This window comes from Chelmon rostratus, chromosome 2 (genome assembly GCF_017976325.1).
Source record: "Chelmon rostratus isolate fCheRos1 chromosome 2, fCheRos1.pri, whole genome shotgun sequence".
NCBI classification, from domain to species: domain Eukaryota; kingdom Metazoa; phylum Chordata; class Actinopteri; order Chaetodontiformes; family Chaetodontidae; genus Chelmon; species Chelmon rostratus.
Window position 1 is genome coordinate 14,083,199 of NC_055659.1, and position 21,569 is coordinate 14,104,767.

The window sequence follows — 21,569 nt, forward strand, 5'->3', positions numbered from 1 at the left end:
TCTGTAGTCTGTAGTCTGGTGCTATGTGACCATGTTTGACAAGTGTGTGAAAAAATAACCGCAACATTTAGAGAAAAAAAAAGAAGAAGAAGAAAATCAGTCGAATTTTAAGTGAAGTTAAAAAATATATAGGAATACAGCACTGTTGATAAGTTTGAGATCTGAAGTCAAAATGTTTGGAATTTCTTTTTCGTTTTTTTAGTTTGGTTTCTTGTGCGTGTGTGAGTGTGAATGTTGGTGTGTGTGGAAGATTTAGCTCCTTCTTTTCTGGGCACTGGTCCATGTCGCTCCATTCTTTTGTACAGATGAAGCTTAAAGAAAAAACAAAAAAAGAGGGCAAAATTTGTAAAATATTGTGTCTGTGACTCCTTGTAAAATATTTTCAAATTGTTTATTACAGAGAATCAGTTATTAAATAATGTTCATATTTTTCACTTCATTTCAGCGTGTGGTGGTTTGTTTTTCCATCAGATAAAGGCGGAGATTCCTTTCATTCTATATCAAATGAAGCAGCTCAATCACAGCTTTACTGCTAATTAGATTACAATAGTAGTTTTCATGGTATTAAAGGAAAATTTGACATCTTGGTAAATACGCTAATTTGTGTTCTTTCCATGATGAAACGATTGATACCACTTGTTAAATATCTGCATTCATGTGCTGCTCTGGAAGTTCAACTAGGTGTGTTCTATGTCATAATATGGAAACAGCATTCTCAGGCTTAATGCTAACAATTAACGTCTCTCATTAATCGCAGCTAAGCATTACAACCCAATACCATACTACAAATTGCGAGTGAGCAAAAAATTCATCTGCAAATACATTTTTTGATTTGATTTGATAAAAAAAGTTTCTTACATCAAGCAAACATTTACTTTAGTCCGGCATGTTTCTGCATGTGTGACATCAAAGCCAACAAGTCGTGTGCCAAAGTGTTGTTGCTCGACTTACGGGGGCGTTCAAGTGAATTCTCCCAGTTGGGAACTAATTTTCCAATTGTTCTAACACATCATGAATGCACCATTTGATAGAGCTAGGCTAGATGTTTCCCTCTGTGTCCAGTCTTTATGCTAAGCTAAGTTAGCTGGCTGATAGCGGTGGCTTCATATTTAGCATATAGACCGTCTTCCAAGCGTATTTCTCAAAACGTCAAACTGTTCCTTTAGAAGTTTGCACCTCGTCTCCTCTCATCATTAGAAAAGACTTGATTTGCAGTTTCATTACTGACGCTATTTAAAAAGCCAGAATGAGGCCATGCAGGAGGACGTCTGTGGCCTAAATTTCTCATGAATGAATAATGTGTTTATTTGTGTGGCTTCTCTGAGTCACTTATGTGTGACTGATACACAGCGAAGAGCTTCACAGCGTATTAAGGAAGTCTGTGAGAGCTTTGTGCCAAGTGTCCGGGTCGTCCAGGTAACAGGGGTGACCCGCTCCTTTCATCACCACCACGCTGTGATTGGCCAGATTGCGCAGGTTGCTGAGTGACAGTTCTCCGAGCTCGGTGTCCTGGTCACCATAAACGATCAGCGTCGGGACCTGGAGGAGAGACGGGACACAAAAACACAAAGAGATCCATCAGATGAATCATCTCTCTCTCTCTCTTTTTCCCTTTGTTCTGAAATTCAAACCCGTAGCTAAAGGGATTTTGATGATGTCCTACATTTTACCTCAAGTCTGAAAAAATTCAAACAGGTCTTATGAGAGATAAGAGGCAAGCTTTTTATTTTTACTAAGTGTGACTTATTTATGTTTCTGGATGTCAATAAGAATAAAAGTAAACTAAATAAAAGATTAAGAAGCGAGTTGTCAGACAGACCTTAATATTAGCTTTAAGCAGCTGTGCAAAAACTTCAATAAAACACAGATAGAGGTAAATATACTCCACTACAAAGTTAAAGTCCTGCATTAAAGGGTACAGCATTTTAGTTTGCATTTACTGAAAGCTGTGGGACAAGAAGAACAAAGAGCTGCTTAAACTGAGGCCGAGTTCATCCTGACTTAAAGCACCAGTACACATCGTCAGAGGTGCTCGACGGACAGCTGAGAGGAAACCTCCTCCCCACACCTTTCCAGCATTGGATTGGGGTGGAGCAGCGTCCGACCATTTCTGTGACGGACAATCTGACCCACACTGTGACTGGTCAGCTGTGCGGAGAGCAGAGCCAAACTCCAACCGAGTGCACCACTATGAACGTCTTCCAGGAGAAAATGTGCGTCATTATCTACGTATTCCAACTATGATCACATCTCCCAGCTTTCACGGACGACCGGCTTTTGACCCCAAGTGTGGCCGTTTGTAAGAGACTGAAAAGCTTTTGCCCGCCGATGACATCAGGTTTAAAGGATCAAGCTCCAAAAACGCTGCAACCTGCAGTTTCTACAATCAGCTGCAACTGTTTTCACTGGCTGAGTAATGCTCCCCATGGCCAGTCAAACCGACTTTCATGTCGGTCAGTATCATTTTTCAAGTTAACACAGCCTACCTTGTAGCTTTTCTAAGATGTAATTTTACTGAACATGAACATTTATTCCATAAATTAATTGGCAGGATGTATAATATGAAGTTTAGAACACACTGTTATGTAGCAGTGAGCAGATAAAAGTGTTTAATTGTTTATTTGTCCAACAGTTAACTCCCTCTGTTAGCTCTATCCCTCTCAGGTGTAGTGCAGCAGAAGCATAAAGTGGCATAAAACAGAAATAACGACTTTCTGTTGCAAAATCAGAGGAGAAAAATATCAGCAAAATAAACACAAGAGTCTGTATGTATGAATAGTATAAAAAGTAAGAGTACTGCAAAAATGGCCCATGAATGTGATACTATTACCTATTTTATTATTGCATTATTATTACTGCATAAGAAGAATTTAAAGTTGTATTATTTCATAATTTCATATGTTGTTGCAGAAACTCTCACCATGCAAAGTAACTGAGATGTGAGTCTGCTGTGTTTTTAGTTATTTTCAGATCACCATCTCACTTTCACGTCACTTTCTGTGTGCACTTTTAAAGGGGAACTGCTTTCCAGTAACAATCACGTCTCCTTCATGCACAGTGCACCTTCACTTGGTTTGCTGTGTGAGAAATGTCATTTTGAAGTAGTTGGGAGCCGGATGAAAGCCAGTGGCGTCTGTTAAAGTATAAAGTCACGTGATGTCGGCTCCTCTCGTGGCCGCATGTAAAAATCCACCGGCTCTTTTGAAAAGGGAGAGAAGGAGGCGCAGGAAAATGGGGGTTGACATTCACGGTTGCTCGAGTTATCCTTTAAAGAGGAGATGAAGAGCACACATACTGTAGAAAAAGAAAGTTCTGCAGGACAGGAAGCAACAAAGGAATTTAAAGTAGAGGCAGAAAGACTGCACCTTCACACTCTGGTACTGCTCTGCTGTGAATTTGTCACTGCAGATGGGAGCCACGGGGATGTAGGCTCGGACCAGGGCCTGGTGCTGGAAGAGGAAAGGGAGGGAGTAACTCCCGCTGAGGGACGGGCTGATCAACACCACCGAGCTCAGGTTCAGCTGCTCGCACACCTCCTTCAGGAAGCCTGCTGGGTTTAGCTCTCCAATCGGTGCCAGGGCCTTGGCTGCCTTAGACCGGCCGAGTCCTGCGGACAGAGTTCATGACTGTTGGACACCAGATTCTTCCGATCAGAGGAGACAGAGATACTGCACGCAGTGGACGGGTTATAAAAACAACAGGAAGTAGGTCTTTGCAGTTTGGCCGCTGTTTTAGCTGCTTACCAACAGCGTCAGCATTCTGTGCTGCAGCGGTGACTGTGACAATTAATTTACGCCCAGTTGCCCCAATTTACATGCAAAACAGCACTCTATCAGCCAAAATCTGAACACGCAGACATGACACACACATTTTGTGACTTCCATTTGCTGAGGATGTAATTATCACCAATGTCCATCATGAATAAACATCCATAAATCCACTTAGAAACCAGAAAATAATAGACACTCCTTTTAACGCCAGACTTGCCTGAGAATCATTAAGTTTTTTCCAGTATCAAAGTCAGCCAGTGAAAGTTGTCTCGACATTCATGAATGCATTACAAGCAGGAACCACTAATAGCTAATTCGGCATACTTTTAGTGATGACAACTTGCCAAAATGTAAACAAATATAAGCTTTAAAAAAAAGGTACAGTTGTTGAGATTTTGTCTGATGGGATGTGAGGCCCCCCATGTGAAAACGCTGCTTTAAAAGAAACTAAATAGGCAGATTTCATTTTTTGGTGAAGTCGGTCTCACCTGGCAGGTCGATGGCCACGGCACGACAGCCCGCTTTGGCCAGAGTGTCCAGCGTGCCGATGCTGAGCCAGTTTTCTGAAGTGAAACGGATGCCGTGAAGGAGTAACACGGACATCTTCGCTTCCCCTGAGGCGGGTTCACTCTGCCTGTAGAAGAGCGGCGCTTTGCAGCACTCCAGCTGCACGCTCCCCTCTGTCATCTTAACAGCCGACATCCTGAACAGAACAACAGCAGAAAGCATGTTTCTGTCTCTGCCACTCAGACTGCACTTTAACACAAACCCACACGCTGCACTTTGACTTCACTTCCAATCTGAATGCAGGACTTTTTCATTGTAAGTGAGTATAATTTGGCCTGGTATAGATTAGATTAGATAAATCTTTATTAATCTCACAGTGGAGAAATTTACGGTTACAGAAGCTCTTCAGAACACAACAATATATAAAATAACTACCTTATATTGAAGGATCTTGGTACTTCTTCTTCCACTTTGGCGAGAGCAAACACAGCTCTCAAGTTTTAATAATATATTTGAAAATGTCTCTGAGGCGACATTATGAAGTGAACAGCGTACGACACCTCAGACCATCGACTGAGATGACAGAAAAACCCCAGAGGATGCTGCAGATACAGGTTAGACAGGCTAGCAGAGGTAAATATGGAGAAACACAGTGATGATACTAAGTCAATAAAGTAGAGCTGAAGCCATTAATCGATTATTGAGTGAGCAGAAAATGAATGGGCAACAGTTTTAATAATTAATCAATCACTCTGACAAACAGTCTCTCGGATTTGCTTTTTTCTGTTTTATATTATTGTCATTTAAATTATACGCCCATTAAAAATGTCACCTCGAGCTTGAAATCTTCATTTAAGCTTAAGTGGGTATAAGTATTCCTACAGAAAAAGAAAGTTAATTTAACTGTGGGCTCTCACAATCTGTGCTATTATATTACCAAACTGACATGTCAGATGTCCAATCATAGATCAGGGTGGAGAAATGTCAAACAGGAAGCACCGCATGTCAGGATTATTGAAAGGTTAGTGACGTAGCAATTAGACAAACTTGATATTAAGGGTATTAACTTCTTAAAAATTTATCTATCCTGCTATTTTTCATAAGTTTGTGTTTATAATTTGTTTTTTCATCCAAAAATATCATTTTTTGGTATAAATATTCTCTATATTTGTTTATTCAATCAAATTTTCTATCGTCCCACTTTTGGTTTTTGGTTCCAAAAGTGGGACACTTCTTTAAATAGTCAAATAAAATTGTGTGGATGGGCATGTATTTTGCGATTACAATTGTTTTTTTGTTTTGGTTTGGTTTGGGGTTTTTTTTGCTAGGTTTCAGTCTTAAAATGCATACACTCAGATATTTAAGGGCAAATTTGTGTCTTAGAAATAATATAAGTGTCTTAGAATTTCAAAGTAAGGGATTCATGTCTCAAGTTCAGTGGAGCGCAACATGAGCTAAAGAAGAAAGTGTCACAAAGCCTTAGCTGTCATCTGTGCAGTTCTCTTCTTTGTTTGTTTGGTTCAAGTTAACATAGCCTACCTTGAAGCTTCTTCAAGATGTAATATTACTGAACATGAGATTGCAAATTTAGCCTTGAGTTTTTATTCCATGAATCAATTGGCAGGACATAAACCGTATAATATAATGTTTATAACACACTGTAAAATAGCAGAGAGCAGATAAAAGTGTTTAATCATTTTTTGTCCAACAGCTAACTCCCTCATAGAGAAAAGTGTTAGCTTGATAAATGAATGCAAAAAGTACAGCCCTCTCAGGTATAGTACAGCAGAAGCATAAAGTGGCCTAAAACAGAAATACTCAAGTACAAGTACCTCAAGATCGTACTGTAGGTACAGCAAGCAGCTTGACAACAAAAGGCTTTGATACTAAAGGAACAGGTGGGAAGTTTATTTCCTTTAGTTTCAGCACAGAAAGACACCTGCACATGTCAAAACAGAGTCCAAACAAAACGCTATCTGTGTATGAGCCGCAGCCTGCGCAGTAAACGCAGTCTGGAACAGTCTCAAAACAAACATTTTCAGGTGCCTGCAGCAGCAGCGTGATGCTCCTGCTGATGTGTCCCTGTGCATTGAAATAATGGACTTTTATTCTGCTGTCTTCTGTAGTTTAACAGAAGAAATGTCCTCCCCAGTGCAGCTTCACTGTACAACAAGAGTTTGTGCACAGCTGGCGGGTTAAGCAGCCCAATCAAAGTCCACATTACAGCGTTTTATGTGCTTTTGCTCTGCGTCTCAAACACGATGAGAAAATCACCTTTTTACCTGACAGCTTCCAGTAATTTGCAGAAGACTGAGTCGCAGAGTGAAGCAGTTTCGGCTTGAACCAGCTGCAGTCGATGTGAGCGCTGACAGGAGGAAAGGCGGACTGGGCTTCTGACGACATGCGGAAGTGCCTTAAAGCTGCAGTCACGCTGTCGGCCAGCAGGGGGCGACTCCACTGGCTGCACAACTGAGTCAAGAGTATGAAATCATGTGCGAAAATGACCCCTGTGCTTCTGACTTGATGTGTTACCTCAGGAAACATTTTCCTAACGAGCTTCACTTTATTTCAAGAGAGGAACAAAATAACTCTTCTGCTGCCGTCCAGCGTTTGTAAACTCACCTGCTTTTGTTTTAGCAGCAGTTTAAAGCCCCGATCAGGCGTCTGTGTTGCTGCAAAACATTCGCTTTAATCGCTCCTTTGTTGTCAGAGTATTTGAGTATCATGAAAAAAGTGCATGAACAAGGACTGATGTGCCACTCTTCATTAATGATTGATGCTCGTATTGATTGGCTGTGTTTTGGGGATTAGGGCCTCTGTTTGAGTAAGGGCTCACTGTTCGCTTGTTGGTGGTTGTGTTTCAGTCAGTGTTCTGTGTTTTCTGATTTTTCTGCCTGGATTACTCACATCCTGCTCAACTGTAGAGGTTTTCTTTTTTTATTTCCTCCCGACCAGCTCGACCTGTGATTGGATGTTTGACAGCCCAAAACCGATCAGAAAAGGAAGAGATCTCAGTCTGACCTCCAGTGTTATAAAACTTTATCGTCCACAGACCACAAACAATGAAACTGTGGGTCCTTTATTTTCTCCTGACAGTCGGACCGGCCACTGGTAAGAAAGTCCTAATTACCTTCAATTATAAATAATCGATTCTTATTTAGTTATGAGTTGTTATGAGGAGTGTAAACCTATAGTTTTATTGTGTATTTAAACACTAGATTAAGAAGTAAAGGCCTGTTTAGTAACTATAAAGAATATTTGTACTGTGCTGCATCTGTAATATCAGTTATTTTCAATGTACTATTTTTTGTGAGTACTAGGATTATTATGTAATAATACTGCATGACTGTATACCAGAATTAGTAGTAGAGGCAGCAGTGGTCTGCTTCAGTAACCTGATATGTACTTTTTCTGCTTTTTCTGGTCTCACAAACCAGCAGCAGTGTCCTGGTCCAAAGGTTATATGTGTGCAGGCTCGTGCCCAAAATGTTGCAGCTGGTACCAGTGAGCACCTGCGCTCCATCTTAAACCTGGCCTGCAGAGATGGTTTAGCCCCTATCCTGACTCTTGTGTTCTGCGTAAACAGGCTACCGCAGTCCACTGAATGACTTCCAGCGCTCTGAGGGCAGAGAGCTGGTTCCCACCTCCTGGAACTCGGCTCGAGTGTTGCTGTTACCTGGCCTGAACCTGGAGGACTGCACCACACGCTGCTCACAGTCTCTGGACTGCAGGTTCTAGTTTAATTTCACATATTCATGGCTCTCAAAAGAAGTCAGTAAAGTGTGTGGGATGTTTACAACAGGCAGTTATAATGTAAATCATTTTATTGACAGTAATTTTATTATTAGCCTGTGTTTATTCGTCCAAGCTCTTGAGTTATGATCATCTGATGTTTGAAGGGCTGATGTTGTTATTGACAGAAGTGATGGACAACACTGTGAAAATGAGACCCATGTTGGAATAAACCAGAATTTCTGCGTTGTAATGTCTTATTAATGGTCTCAGAAGCTGTCTGGTTCAATTAATATCATTCAGAAGGTGATCAATGAGAACTTAGTATACCTAATTGTAAGTTTGAAGGTACAGAGCTTTGACATGAACACATCTCTCACCACCAGAGCGTTCAACTACGAGACACGTCCGACAGTCACCTGTAAACACCTGCCCTGGGTGGGTGACGGCAGCAATGCGGAGGTGAAGAGAAACGTCAACTGCGACCTTTACGAGAAGAAAGGTAAGACTCGCGTGTGACGTTGCACAGATCAGCGTGTCGGTGCTGGAGGTGCTTGATTGTTTGCTTTCCTTCTGAAGTCTACGTCAGGAAGTGCATCGTGGGTAAAGGAGAAGACTACCGAGGGAAAGTCTTCACCACAAAAAGCGGACTCACCTGCCAACAGTGGTGGTCCAAGTTTCCTCACGATCACAGGTGAGACATATCTCCCTCTGATGAGGGCCTTTCATACAGTATTTGGACACTCTGCTCTCCACTCCAGCACACTGGACTTAAAGTGGAAGAACGGGTTAAACAGCTCATATTCAGCTTTGATGAATTTTGAAGGTACTCACATCCATTTTTTGTGAACAGTGAAGGACCTGTAGCCATTTTTATATATAATCCTCCAATTTTAGGAAAACACAGAAGGTCATAGATCCTAAATATACAGTCAAAACACACTAGAATTGTTTTACTTGTAACAGTTTATTGTTTCCAACTGGCCAATCAATTAAATTCAGTTCAAGTGATTGTGCAAAACAACCCCAAAACAAGCAGGAAGGGAAGATGGCTGCAATACAGGCCTGGTCGAGAAGACACTTGTCATTGACCACAAGGATGCTAGGATGAACAGAGAAGGACTGTGTACAGGGTCCCTACGGCCCTGGATGTTTTCAACAAGTTCAATTTCAAATTCAGCAGCAGACAGACACAAGTAGTGACCAGCTGGTGACGTACGGTGAACATCTAAGAGCTGAAGAAGTGGATGTTGTTCTCAGTAGAGGAGACCAAACCAGAGCCGAAAGGATAATGAATATTATTGGCCAGTTCATCAGGTGGTCAGACAGAAGACTTTAGATACATGGAAATGTTGCTCCTTAAGGTTAGGGTTAACCTCCGGGTCGGGGCAAGGAATCACCACATGATCCCCAGAAGAACTTCTTGATGTGTGTGTGTTTTTAGCCTGTGGAGGAGTTCATCTGCAGAAAAGTGCCCAAAAAAATTGGTTGATAACAGCTTTAAGTTCACATTTATTTGTCCGATTACTGCTTTTTCTAAAATTTGGGGAGTGTGCAGAAAATGGGCTCCAACTGCTACACACTTGATCTGATGTGCATATAAAAACAATCCAACTAAAGAGGCTGCACTTAAGCCTTCATGGCCACTGATACATTTCCAGTGCAGTGCTACAGGTGCAGAGCTCATCGAACTGACTGCGCTGTATGATCCCTGAAACAGTCTGTCTCACTGTCTGTCCTGCTCAGGTGGACTCCCACTGCTACTAATGGTCTGGAGTTGAACTACTGCAGGAACCCTGACGGCGATAGAATCGGTCCGTGGTGTTACACCACCGACCCCGAGCGACGTTATGAAAGCTGCAACATCCCCCAGTGCAAAGATGGTACACCCCAAACATTTGTATACATCCCCATGCTGCACAAAAAGAATGTACAATTGTAGACGTGTGAATTTCTCATTTTTGTGCAAGTTTCTTGGACTGAACAACATAATTTGGTACTAATTATAGCAAACATAGAGACATCTGAGACAGTGCACACAGTAATTACTCACTCGTTTTAAGTTTTTGAAGACATAACTGGGAAAATCAGTTTCATAGCTGGGTACAGTTTGTAAGTGGGTGTTGATTTCCAGAGGAGTTTCCTTGAAAGAGCTCCTCCAGGAAAACTGACACAGATCCATTTAAACCCAAGAAAATATTCATTCATTTTGTTGGAAGGTTTATTCCCTGCACTGATTTGTATGTTTACACAGAAAAACAAATGTCACGTTTATTGCATGTTCAGCTGCCTGCTGTGCACTGACTAAAAGATGGTTACTTTCCTAAAAGAAGGTAGTAATTACTAAGTGTGCCAGCTGAACACAGTCTGTGTGCTCCCTGCTGTAATTTGTACCAAATTACACAGTCCTTCCTAAGAAATGACAATTATATCAAGGACATTATTTGCAACTTATGAGACCTGTCAAATAAAATGTTCCTGTGCGGGCGATGTCTCTGACTTTGTGTTTGTGCTTTTGCTTGCAGAGGTTTGCATCACATGCAATGGAGAGGACTACAGAGGGCAGGTCGACCACACCGTGAGCGGCAGAGAGTGTCAGAGATGGGACCAGCAGTACCCTCACCAACACATCTACCAGCCTGAAAAGTACTCAAGTATTCATCACCACATTACCTGTCATGTGCCTAATTAGCCCAACTAATTGTAAACTGCTGTGAATCAATGTCAGACGGGATCTGCACCACTTCTAAACTGTTTAAGTGCTTTGTCTTGTTATTGTGGACGTCATTAATTACAACCCTGATTTTTTCAATTTAACGTGTGTTTCAGGTACCCTGATAAGAGTTTAGATGACAACTACTGCCGTAACCCTGACGCCTCTCCAGTGCCCTGGTGCTACACCACCGACACCGAGGTGGAGAGAGAGAACTGCGACATCAGCAAGTGCAGTAAGATGTGGCTTTCGTTATACTTTCACTATTAGAAATACTCATAATGAGACTACAGATGAAATGATTAGTTGATTAATTGATAAGTCGATCAAAAGAAGGATAATCAGTTGGAGGGAGGGGGTTAATAAAAAATGCCAAACATTCTGCGTTTCCACCTTCTCAAATGTAAAGATTTGCTTATTTTCGTCTTTGATAGTAGCCTGAATGTCTCTGGGCTTTGGACCAATGATCATCGCCTCGGACTAATTTTTTACTGTTTTGTGACAGTTTATAGGCCAGCTAATTAATTGCTTGATCAAGATGAAAATAATAAAAATAAGCGTTGCTGTCCTAAATAATACATTGCTGTAATGTTTTGTATCACAGCACTCGTTTGCTGGATCAGACCTTCTTGCTTGTTCCTTCCGCTTTGTTTTTGTAATTAGTTTCATTAGACGTGAGCTGAATTGAGGTGATTCCCGTCACATTAGGAGACACAGTGGAATTAGGGAGTCTCATTAATTCGCTGTAATTAAATTTAGAAAAATCACCTTTTCGGTGTGTTTGTGCAAATTACTTCCCAAATTGTTGAGACACTTCACCACAGTTGCCCCAATGATCCTCTTTGATGTTAGAGTAAATGAGGCTGAAGTGTGCACATGTTTGTCAGTGATTTAGGCCCTGCGTTGTCTCACAGGGTCTCGGGTTAATTAAACGTTAATTACAATGTTTTCCCTATATTTTATTTATCTTTATGCAGCTTATTTTAATTGTCATTTAGTTTTGACTGTGGTATATCTTTCCTTTGGAGCAGTGGGAGTACAATTATTTTAGGTGTGCTAGATGGTAAAAGGTATTTTTTACTTGGTTGCAATGTGGTTTATTTAATATACAATTATATATAAATTACAAATTAATCCTTTTTAGGCTTTTTTTTCCTTTTTAAAGTTAGGATTTAATAAATGACGCCACGCCAGACTCAGATGCTGAACTTTTAGCTTCAGAACTTGAGTAAATAAACAAACCCAAACAAGGCATCAGTGTTTTCTCCAGAATTTCAACATGAGTTGTGCAACATGATATTGGCAACGTTGGCATTTCCAGGGAGGACAGAGATCACTGCGGCCAAAGCGCTATAAGACAGCGCCATCTGGTGGTGCAGTGTTGAGAAAAGAAAAAGCAAACCGCTGCTCAAAATCAATCCTCATGGAACAAATCAACAAAAATATAAAAACATCACACATAGTTTCACTCTTGTTTTGGTGTTTTTACAAGAAGAGAACAAAGTTTTTATTTTCAGTTTCTTTTATCCAGTGTATTTATTTTTTTGACAAACTAAACAAAATCAGAAGAAAATTCTCGCTTAAAATCTAATTAAACTCAGATCCTGGATTTTAAAATCAAGCTAAAGGGGAAAAACTAGATGAGAGATGAACACAGGGAGGTTTGGCTCTCTGTATCTGAGGAATTTAAACAAAAAATACAAAATCCCGGGTTTAATCTTTTCAATGCGAAGTTAATTTTCAGTCAAAGTGTAGTTTCATCACGTCACATATTGAACCATGAACGCAATGATTGGCCAGCTGTGACGTCACAAAAACCTGCTGGTACTCAGAGTGAAGCTGAGCGCAGAGAAACATATTACTTTACTGCGAACACGCTCAGGTACACAGCACACCTGCAGTCAATGAGGATCATTGCACCGAATTAACTGGAAAAGAGAAAGAGAGAAACAGCTCACATAAATGCTTTAATTTCACTACAATAGCAGGACATAAATCACAGATTCCTCCCTCCTCTCTGCCGGGAGTCACGTTAACATTAACCATATTAACTGAGCTGACCTCTGGTGACCTGTAATGCTCGTTTATTTCCTCTTCACCTTGCTCCTTCCCTGCAGCTGAGGTGCGGGTCGAGAAACGCCAGCGCTCCAGCTTCACGACCAACTGCTTCCGCGGCCGCGGGGAGGATTACAGAGGCAAAGTCAACGAGACGACATCAGGCATCCCCTGTCAGCGGTGGGACGCCCAGCAGCCTCATGAGCATCCCTTCTACCCAAACACATACGAGTGCAAGTGAGTAGCAAGCACAGCGGTGGGGGAGGGGGAAGAAGTTTGAAGTTTACAGAAGTGAAGAGGTGATCATTCATCACGCCAGGGGTGATTATGAGTGTCTGAATGAGCTGGTGGTGGTGGAAGTCACAAGAAGTGTGCTGTTTCTCTGTAACTTCTATAGGTCAGAATGAACGGGGCTCTGCAGATGCACTACAGTATGTAACAGGTCATTTAATGAGACACTGGACATTATTATTGTTATTGCCCAGAAGTGAAATGCCTGCACATTTTTAAATAGAAAAAAACATAAAGAAACTTTTATGGCTGGGATACAATGAAGAATTAACTCTGCACCTAATTTCTATTAACTTGATCTGCTTAAACAAGAGGTGTGCTTACAGATTGCACAAAATACGATGATATGTCTTTGATCATAATAAATGAACCTATTAAAGACACTGAATAGGTGAATAAGGTAAAAGTTATAAACAATAGATATCACCAAGAAACTTCCTCAGTTGGTTACTTACATTTATTTGTCCTATTCTAAGCTTTCTGAAATGTTACGCAAATGATCTCTTAAATATGAACTAGTCTGCATAAACGTCCAGGACAGAACAAACATGCAAAAGCATGAAAAAAACAATGTTTTCCCCTGCAGTGTCCCCCCCTTTTAAGTAGAGGACATTTGAAGTCACTACGATGGTTAAACATTGCTAACACGGTTCAGTATCTTGCAGCAAGTCATGTGTATAAATGCCTAAATGGTCAGGTACCGGACTATTTATAGGTGTTTGAGCGTACTAGAGACCAGCATGGGCACAACACAAGGCACAGTCCAAATACGGTCAAAGGTCAAAGATATTTCTGCAGCATTTTGTTTTATATGTTCATTATAGTTGTGGTCATTTTGTGTTTCAGCATGACCATGTTTTAAATTGGTGTGTTTTTGTTCGCTTTTTAAGTGAATAAGTAGAAAAGATTGCTATGTGCAGGTTGTTTTAGGGCAGAGTGAACCAATCCTCTCCCCCCCTTGCTGTGCATCATGCAGGGGTTTGGAGGAGAACTACTGTCGTAACCCGGATGGGTCGGAGGCTCCCTGGTGCTTCACATCTGTGCCAGAGATGAGGACCGCTCTCTGCTTACAGATCAAACGCTGCGCAGACGACATAGAGGCCGAAGGTAAAACTCCCTGATTCAGATTTGAGCAAAACGATAAATTCAGTGAAAAGCTCACTGTCATCGGCAGATGAGTATATATTAGTATAAGTCTACAGAAACACAAAGTCATGAATTCAAGTTCCCTCCAGTGGAAGCTAAACCCTTGAAAATATTAACCAGGCACCAATAATAGTCTGTATTTAGTATCCAAGTACTTTGATTCATCATGTTTTATTAATTCAGTGAATTATTCCTGTGTGTTACAGTTCTGTGTATTTCATCTCCCAGTATTAAAGCAACACCTTTTAACGTTCAAAAGAAGAAACGGCACGTTCCTCCTCTTACAAATGAAAAGTTCAACTTGTTAGCAATAAAATGCACCCTCAGTCAGTTCAGTCCACTAAAGGGGATTTGCTGCTACAGCTTTAATTGGTCTGGTATGACCGATGACTAATGTTAGCAAGTTTTAGCTCATTTCTACTTGTGCAACCATGTCCAGGTCAAATGCAGTTATGAGGAGAAATCCTTTATCTGTTTGTTTGTTTGGTCTCAGAGTCGAAGTATACTGAGTCAAAAAAATACCGCTGCACATAATCAGTGCACATAATGCCCACCATGTGTATGTTTTTCACTGACTGGCTCAAGGGAGAAAACCCCCAAATTCCAAGAAAAAAATACTGAGGCTATGACCTCATTGTCCTCAGTGGAAGCTACAGCCCCGCATGAGGAGGGAGCTTCAGTGTTGTGTCTAATTTTTACAGCTTTATCTTCACTGTGTGCCATAATTCATCAGCGTCATTGTAATCATGTTGTTTTTTTTTAGATTGCTACCATGAAAATGGAAGAAACTACAGAGGCATGGTCCGCAAAACTCGGAAGGGGATCACCTGCCAGAAATGGAACGTTAACACACCTCACCGGACCAAGTACGATAATCGTGGTGCAAAGACACTGATGGGTTTTTTTTATCCAAGAAGAAACCTGTCTGTACGCTTGTGTGAACATCCATAATGCAGCTTGTTGCCTTTCTGTTATAGCTGTGTTCAAAACTGCATGCTGATTGTAAGCAGGTATTCAGCATGTTGTGTGACTAAATTAAGTGTACTCCAAACAGATCAAAAATGAGGCAACTTTCATTCATCAAAGAAGAAAAAGTTCTCACCCCTCTTGTTTGTAAGGTTTACTAGATGCTCACAGTTTGAACAATATCTGCGTGATTTCCAGGATAAACCCAAGGACGCATCCTGAGGCCAATCTGACGGAGAACTACTGTCGCAACCCAGACGGGGACCAGCACGGACCCTGGTGCTACACCACCGACCCCAAAACTGAGTTTGACTACTGTGCCATCAAACAGTGCGGTACACAACTCTGCTTTCTTTGTCTGTTTCAGGATCCTCAGAGCGGTTTAATGCACTGTGCGGTGACAATTCAGCCAGAGCTTCTGTTTTCTGACAGGCAATTTAACGATTCATCTGTTTCTTGTTGCTTCCAAACAGCTGGAGAGAAAGTGTCCATGACTGAACCAGTAGGTTAGTTTCTGAATGAATATGAGGCAGCAGTTTGACTTTGGCAGCAAGCCTCCTCCTGTGTTTTTTTTACAATAACATGGCGCCTTTTTGTGAACGCAGAGAAGGTGGAGTTTAGTGAGTGTGGGAAGAGAGAGGACCGCTTCCAGAGGACGAGGTTGCGTATCGTGAACGGGATTCCCGGGAACTCGCCTTGGACGGTGAGCCTCAGAGACAGGTGAGTCTGAGAGCTGATGGTGTTTGAGCTGGCTGTGAACGAATCAAATAGCCTCTTCTGTGCTGCGTGTGACCTCTGACCTCTCATCTGCAGGAAAGGAAACCACTTCTGTGGAGGATCCCTGGTTAATCCCAGATGGGTGATCAGCACCAAGCAGTGTTTCTCTTCCTGGTAAACTTTATTTAGTTCGAGGTTTAAAGAGGGTTTTTGGAGTGCAACCGATCAGCAGGGTGCATCAGTACGGTCATTTAAATTCATGAACTGCCTGCTGCAAGCAGCCAAAACCCATCAGCGTACAGACTGAATAAGCAGAAACAGTGGTACCCCCAAAGCATTATCATGAACGCTGAGGTGCAAAACTAAGAACCATGAAAGGACGATTTCTCATGAAAATGTAAGTAAAGCTGTACAAGTTTTTCTTATTTATTCACCACCAACAAAAAAAAGATCAAAGTAACAAACACTTGAGACTAAAGGCAAGAACCTCTGCTGCTTTTGGAGCCATGCTAGCAACAATCCTCTAGGCATGGCAATGTCGTCATTGAAATTTTGCACTGACGTTCATGTTCCTCTCACGATGACTTATAATCACCGGTTTCTGACCAAATACCTGCAAAATTAGTTACATTCACATCAACCTCAGCTGTACTTTTTTTTTGTTTAGTGCTAATTGGCAAATGTTGCATGCTAACATACTAAAATAAGATAGTGAATATGGTAAACATACCACCAGCTTAGCATTATTATGGACGACTACAAAATAATTAAATTGCTTGAAGACTTCAGGATGTTTCAGGATATGAAATAAAAAGTGTTGCGCTTTGCTTGTATTTCCACGCTCACTTCCCTCGTGTGTGCACAGCTACGTGGACCTGCCCGGGTACTCGGCCATGATGGGAACACTCTTTCGTGACCCACAAGAGGGAGAGCCCGGCGTGCAGACCATCCCTCTCACCAAGATCGTCTGCGGACCCTCAGAGTCTCAGCTGGTCATGCTGCAACTGGAACAGTGTGTAATCACAAGTGTCCCCAGCACACACACCCACACACACTCAGACATACCAACACTCTCCCCCCCTGACTCTCTCTTCTTTCTCCAGCCCTGCCCAGTTTAATGAGCGTGTCTCTCAGATCTGCCTCCCTCCCGAGCGCTACATTGTAGCTGAGGGGACGACCTGTGAGATCGCAGGATGGGGTGAGACAAGAGGCAAGTATAATCCTCTGGAAGTGATAGCTTGGCATGGAAATCTCTACATGCTGCGCTTCATGCAACTACAATATGCTCCTTTTACAATAATTGACAATAGATGACTTCCTTAGAACAAGCATCTTGTTTCTGCCCTTGAAGTAATGTTGCGTCTAAATGGGAGAGCCTTTCAGACCGTTGAGCAACAGATGGCACTGCTATTTCCAGAAGCACTCAACATCTGTCCACCTTCCTCCCCTTTTCTCCATCTATCTCAACACATTAGCCGCTAACTCATTCCTCCTTCTCGCTCTTTTTCAAGGGACTGGAGATGAGACCGTCCTCAACGTGGCCCACATACCAGTTCTTAGTAACAAGGAATGCAACAAGTACTTCAGAGGTCGCGTCCGTGAGAATGAGATGTGCACGAGCTCTTTCCAGGGCGGGGTAGGCGCCTGTGAGGTAGGTGCCCCATGCCAAAGTGTGCTACAGCTTTATTGTCCATTTTGATTGGTTGAAAGCGAGAGAGGGCTATGACATGCAACGAAGGTCACCAGCCAGAATCAAACAGGACACTTTGTGGTTAAGGTTGTTTACGTCTTAACCTCTAGGTCGCCACGACACCCAGCAGTGACCATTTTCTTTGACAGTTACTGCAGCGGCATTAAAGGAAAATTTCTAAGATGAAACGATCATGTGTGCATGCTAAATGCATAGCCACAGCCAGCAGCCAGTTAGCTTAGCATAGCACAGCTAGCCTGGTTTGCGGGCACACAGCCCTCCCAGAAAAAACACTTCAGTTTTGTATGAATTGAACAAACAAGATATAACGTGTTAATTAGTGAGCTTTCGGGGGGCCGTTGGATTGGATGTGGATTTTTTTTTTAATCTGGACAGAGCCAGGCTAGCTGTCCCCAGTTTTATGCTAAGCTATGCTAACTGGCTGCTGGCTCTATATTACATTTAGCATGCAGACATGAGAGTGGTATCAGTCTTCTCCTCTAACCGTTGGCAAGACAGCGGATAAGCGCGTTCCCCTGCTTCTAATACTGATGTTGAGGAAAATCTTTTGATGATGGAAATCGCTCTAAGAGCATACAGCTATTTATATGTTCCTCTAAATCAAACACATTCACCATTTGGATAATGGAGGTGGACTGGACAAGATGTGACTGCAAGATGTTTCCAACCTCAGCAGTGACAGTCAGTCATAACAGAGACAAATAATGACTCCAGAGTGTTGTTCCTGTGCGTCTGCAGAGAGACTACGGCGGCCCTCTGGCGTGTCAGAACAGGGACTGCTGGGTACTCGAGGGTGTGATCATCCCCATGAGGCGCTGCGGACACCCGGGGCAGCCCAACATCTTCATCCGGGTCTCCGTCTACGTGGACTGGATCAAGAAGGTCATGGAGATGGCTTAGGGACACTGCCATCCAACAGGGACTGATCAAATCCGCTGTCAAGGCGCTCAACAGCAGTTATTTGCTTAGCCATATACACTTTTGCCTTCTCAGATGTCTGTTTCACATTAAGCAATATCAAAAATATATCAAAATGTATAGCAAAATTACCATATTGTTAAAAAAAGGTTAAAAAGGGTTGAGAAATGCAAAGACAGCATAGTAATTTGTCACAGTATATCTGCTTTAAAGGAATTCTTATGTGCATTTATATTTAGTGAATCTTTTCAGCCAGTAGCTAACTTTCACAGTCATGATTGCCACGTTGTGAGCAGCAAAAATCCAGCAGACAGAATGAGCAGAAAAAATTTATATTCCCACCACCTGATTATGTGCGCGAGCTGCAAAACAGTGCAGAGAAATTATGTTATTATCATAGAAATGTGTTTTCATTTAGCATTTATACCCAGTATGCAAACATTTAACACACTATAATCTAGTTGTAAGCAGATATAAGGACATTTTTAAGTGTTAATTAATGTACACTATTTATCAGCAATTAGAACTTCTCCTATAAACACAGATTTTATACTATCACAACTGTGTTTGACCAATTTTCATCCATTATCTGTTAATGCACCAGCTTCCACTTATGGATGCCCACAAGAGGAGTTATTGTTTTTGAGAAATACATTAAGAAACACTCATATCTGCTTACAGCTGCATTATAGTTTGTTGTTAACAGTTAATTAAATGTTTACTGGATATACTGCTCATGGATGCTAGTTATGGGGACTTTAAAAGTAAAGTGTTGGCATTTTTTGTTATTTATTCACCAAATACCAAAAAGGATGCAGGGGTAAAAACTAATTGTAGCCCCACAGGTTCAGAGAATAACTGGAGCTAAGTAGCTTCCAATAACAGGGAGGTGTGGGCGGTTTACAGCACACATTTTAAGTTCCTAACATCCCCTGGAAATGCACCCTTTACCACAAAACTGTACGCCTCCCCTCCTCTCCCTGGCATTGAATGGAGCTCCGAAATACCTTCTTTGCCCCCAGCCTCTAAAGAAATCCCTCCTCTGCCTGTCTTTTGATGCCTGCCCCCACCTCTAAAGACATGCCTTTGTGCCTTATGCAGAACTGTATGCGCTGCACATTCTTTCTAGTTCTATAGGAGGATTTTTGTAACCCGGTCCTGATGAGCCCACGGAATTCAGCTTAAATAAACCTCAAGATCAGAGTCCAACCGAATCTCAGACACACCAGCCTGCAGAAGGCCACTGAACTCTCTCTCACACACACAATTTCTCTCTCATGCAAACCCTCCCCCCACCCCACCCTCCGCCCCCTCCTCTCTGTCTTATTCGGCGCTCTATCTTTCAGTTTCTGTCTCTTGGAAATTTTCACACCAACGTTTTTTTTTTTTTTTCTTTTGTCTGGACGATGGGAAGATGCTGAGATTTTCTTTTCTTTTTTTGGCAGAAATAGTAAGTAACGGGACTGTCGTGTAGAGCATGTTCGCTCTGGCTGATGATGGTCAGTTATCCTCCTGTGTGCTGTATTTAAAAACGGCAGGTTGACAGTTGTGATTCTCATTCTGTTCACTTTCATTTAGTAATATTTATAGTGGATGACTAATCAGATTCATATATGACTACCAGTTCTCAGCAACTGTTGCTTCTGAGAAAGCTGAGTGAAATTTTTAATAAATGCTGCCACACAAATATGCAAATAGCTTCTTTGTTATTTTTGTTTCATGCATTCTCTGGTAATGGCCTGTGTGCAGGCTGAATGAGATCAACAGTTTGTGGCTTTCAACTCAACGTTTCATTGTGGATTTTTCTAAACGTAACACTCAGGTTTCGCAGGACATCTCGTCTGTAGCTGCATCATGAAAATGAGACTATAAACTGCTCAAATCCAGCCCCGTGCTTCATCGCTGCAACTTCAAGCTTTACATGTTGGTCTCATGCCAGCACGCTCACCTGACATGACTCCACGAGCAGTCCAGCATTAGCCGTCCCTGGAATGTGTATTCACTGCGGTTCAGACGTTTCCAACTGTATTTATCAGTTTGTGCAAATTTAAAGAAAATATTTTCATATAAAGGCAGGATGGAAGCATAAAACGACACCAAAGTATGTAAAAACTACAGCTCCAAAAATACTGCACGTCCACTGGAGGAGGATGTTTTATTTTATTAATATTTAAAAAAAAACATATATACAGAGAATAACTTAATAAAATAATAGATGAATGGCAGACTGGAGATGCATCTAATAAAAACTTTACATGAATATACATATATTCATCATTAACTAGCTTCTTATTTACAGGCATATTGGCTCTTTAATAGTCATTACAAAGCACTTATTAATGCCTTATTCCACATGACTATATCCTACTTCTACTAAGAGTTTTCCTCAACAACCTCCTAATTACCATGTATTAATAGTGAGGAAGTTGTTGTTCATAAATTGTACATAACTATAAGCTAACCCTAACCCATAATAACCTCCAGACTAATGCAGGAATAAGTGCTTTATAATGACTAATAAAGAGCCAATATGTGACTAATATGCATGCTAATAAGCAACTAGTTAATGGTAAATATGTGTAACCTAAAGTGTTACTGGAAATTAAAAGGGAAATTTGTCCTCTTATTGCTCACAAACTGGTGTCGGCTGCCCTGCAGACCTTCCTCTCAGGAGCCCCATCTGATCCGTCTGTCCTTTGTTGTGACTGACAGAATTACATCTCTGACAATGTAGGTGGGGATCTCACAGCAGGGAGAGTGAAACCTCCGCTCGAAACAGTCTAGACGCTCTGAACTCACCATCATTTCTACCGAAGCAAGCTGAAGCTTTTTTTCTCTCTTCTGTGGGGAACTTCCCAGCCCCCGGACCCCACTTTGGGAACCCCGGAACCAGACCCTACCCTCCTGTCTGATGCCCGTCTCCCTCTCTCCCTCTCTCTCTCTCTCAAGTGGGTGGTCCGGTGAGCTTTTCGGGGCGGGGTCCTCTGTTTCAACCCTCCTACCCTCGTTCTTTCTTGAAACATGCTTTAATAGAGAAAGTATG

The 21,569-nt window shown here is 41.7% G+C and overlaps 2 protein-coding genes across 3 annotated transcripts; one reads left to right on the forward strand and one right to left on the reverse strand.

The window, feature by feature from the left end:
- Nucleotides 1–321: 321 nt before the first annotated feature.
- abhd14b (abhydrolase domain containing 14B) lies at nucleotides 322–6,651 on the reverse strand. Of its 2 annotated transcripts, none has more exons than XM_041954810.1 (4): nucleotides 6,560–6,651; nucleotides 4,259–4,473; nucleotides 3,366–3,607; nucleotides 322–1,539 (listed from the first exon to the last, which is right to left on the reverse strand). In XM_041954810.1, exons 2-4 carry the CDS (start codon nucleotides 4,470–4,472, stop codon nucleotides 1,360–1,362), a joined length of 636 nt encoding a protein of 211 aa, XP_041810744.1. In that variant the 5' UTR covers nucleotide 4,473; nucleotides 6,560–6,651; the 3' UTR covers nucleotides 322–1,359. The 2 variants fall into 2 exon arrangements, with proteins under 2 accessions (XP_041810744.1, XP_041810752.1); XM_041954818.1 differs by having other exon boundaries at nucleotides 6,552–6,644.
- A 622-nt stretch (nucleotides 6,652–7,273) lies between these two features.
- Nucleotides 7,274–19,854, forward strand: mst1 (macrophage stimulating 1). Its single transcript, XM_041955528.1, has 18 exons — nucleotides 7,274–7,388; nucleotides 7,864–8,008; nucleotides 8,396–8,511; nucleotides 8,589–8,703; nucleotides 9,756–9,892; nucleotides 10,535–10,655; nucleotides 10,839–10,957; nucleotides 12,840–13,014; nucleotides 14,045–14,175; nucleotides 14,978–15,080; nucleotides 15,379–15,515; nucleotides 15,654–15,686; nucleotides 15,786–15,900; nucleotides 15,994–16,071; nucleotides 16,763–16,909; nucleotides 17,001–17,107; nucleotides 17,409–17,548; nucleotides 18,347–19,854. Exons 1-18 carry the CDS (start codon nucleotides 7,340–7,342, stop codon nucleotides 18,506–18,508), a joined length of 2,130 nt encoding a protein of 709 aa, XP_041811462.1. The 5' UTR covers nucleotides 7,274–7,339; the 3' UTR covers nucleotides 18,509–19,854.
- The last annotated feature ends 1,715 nt before the right edge of the window (nucleotides 19,855–21,569 follow it).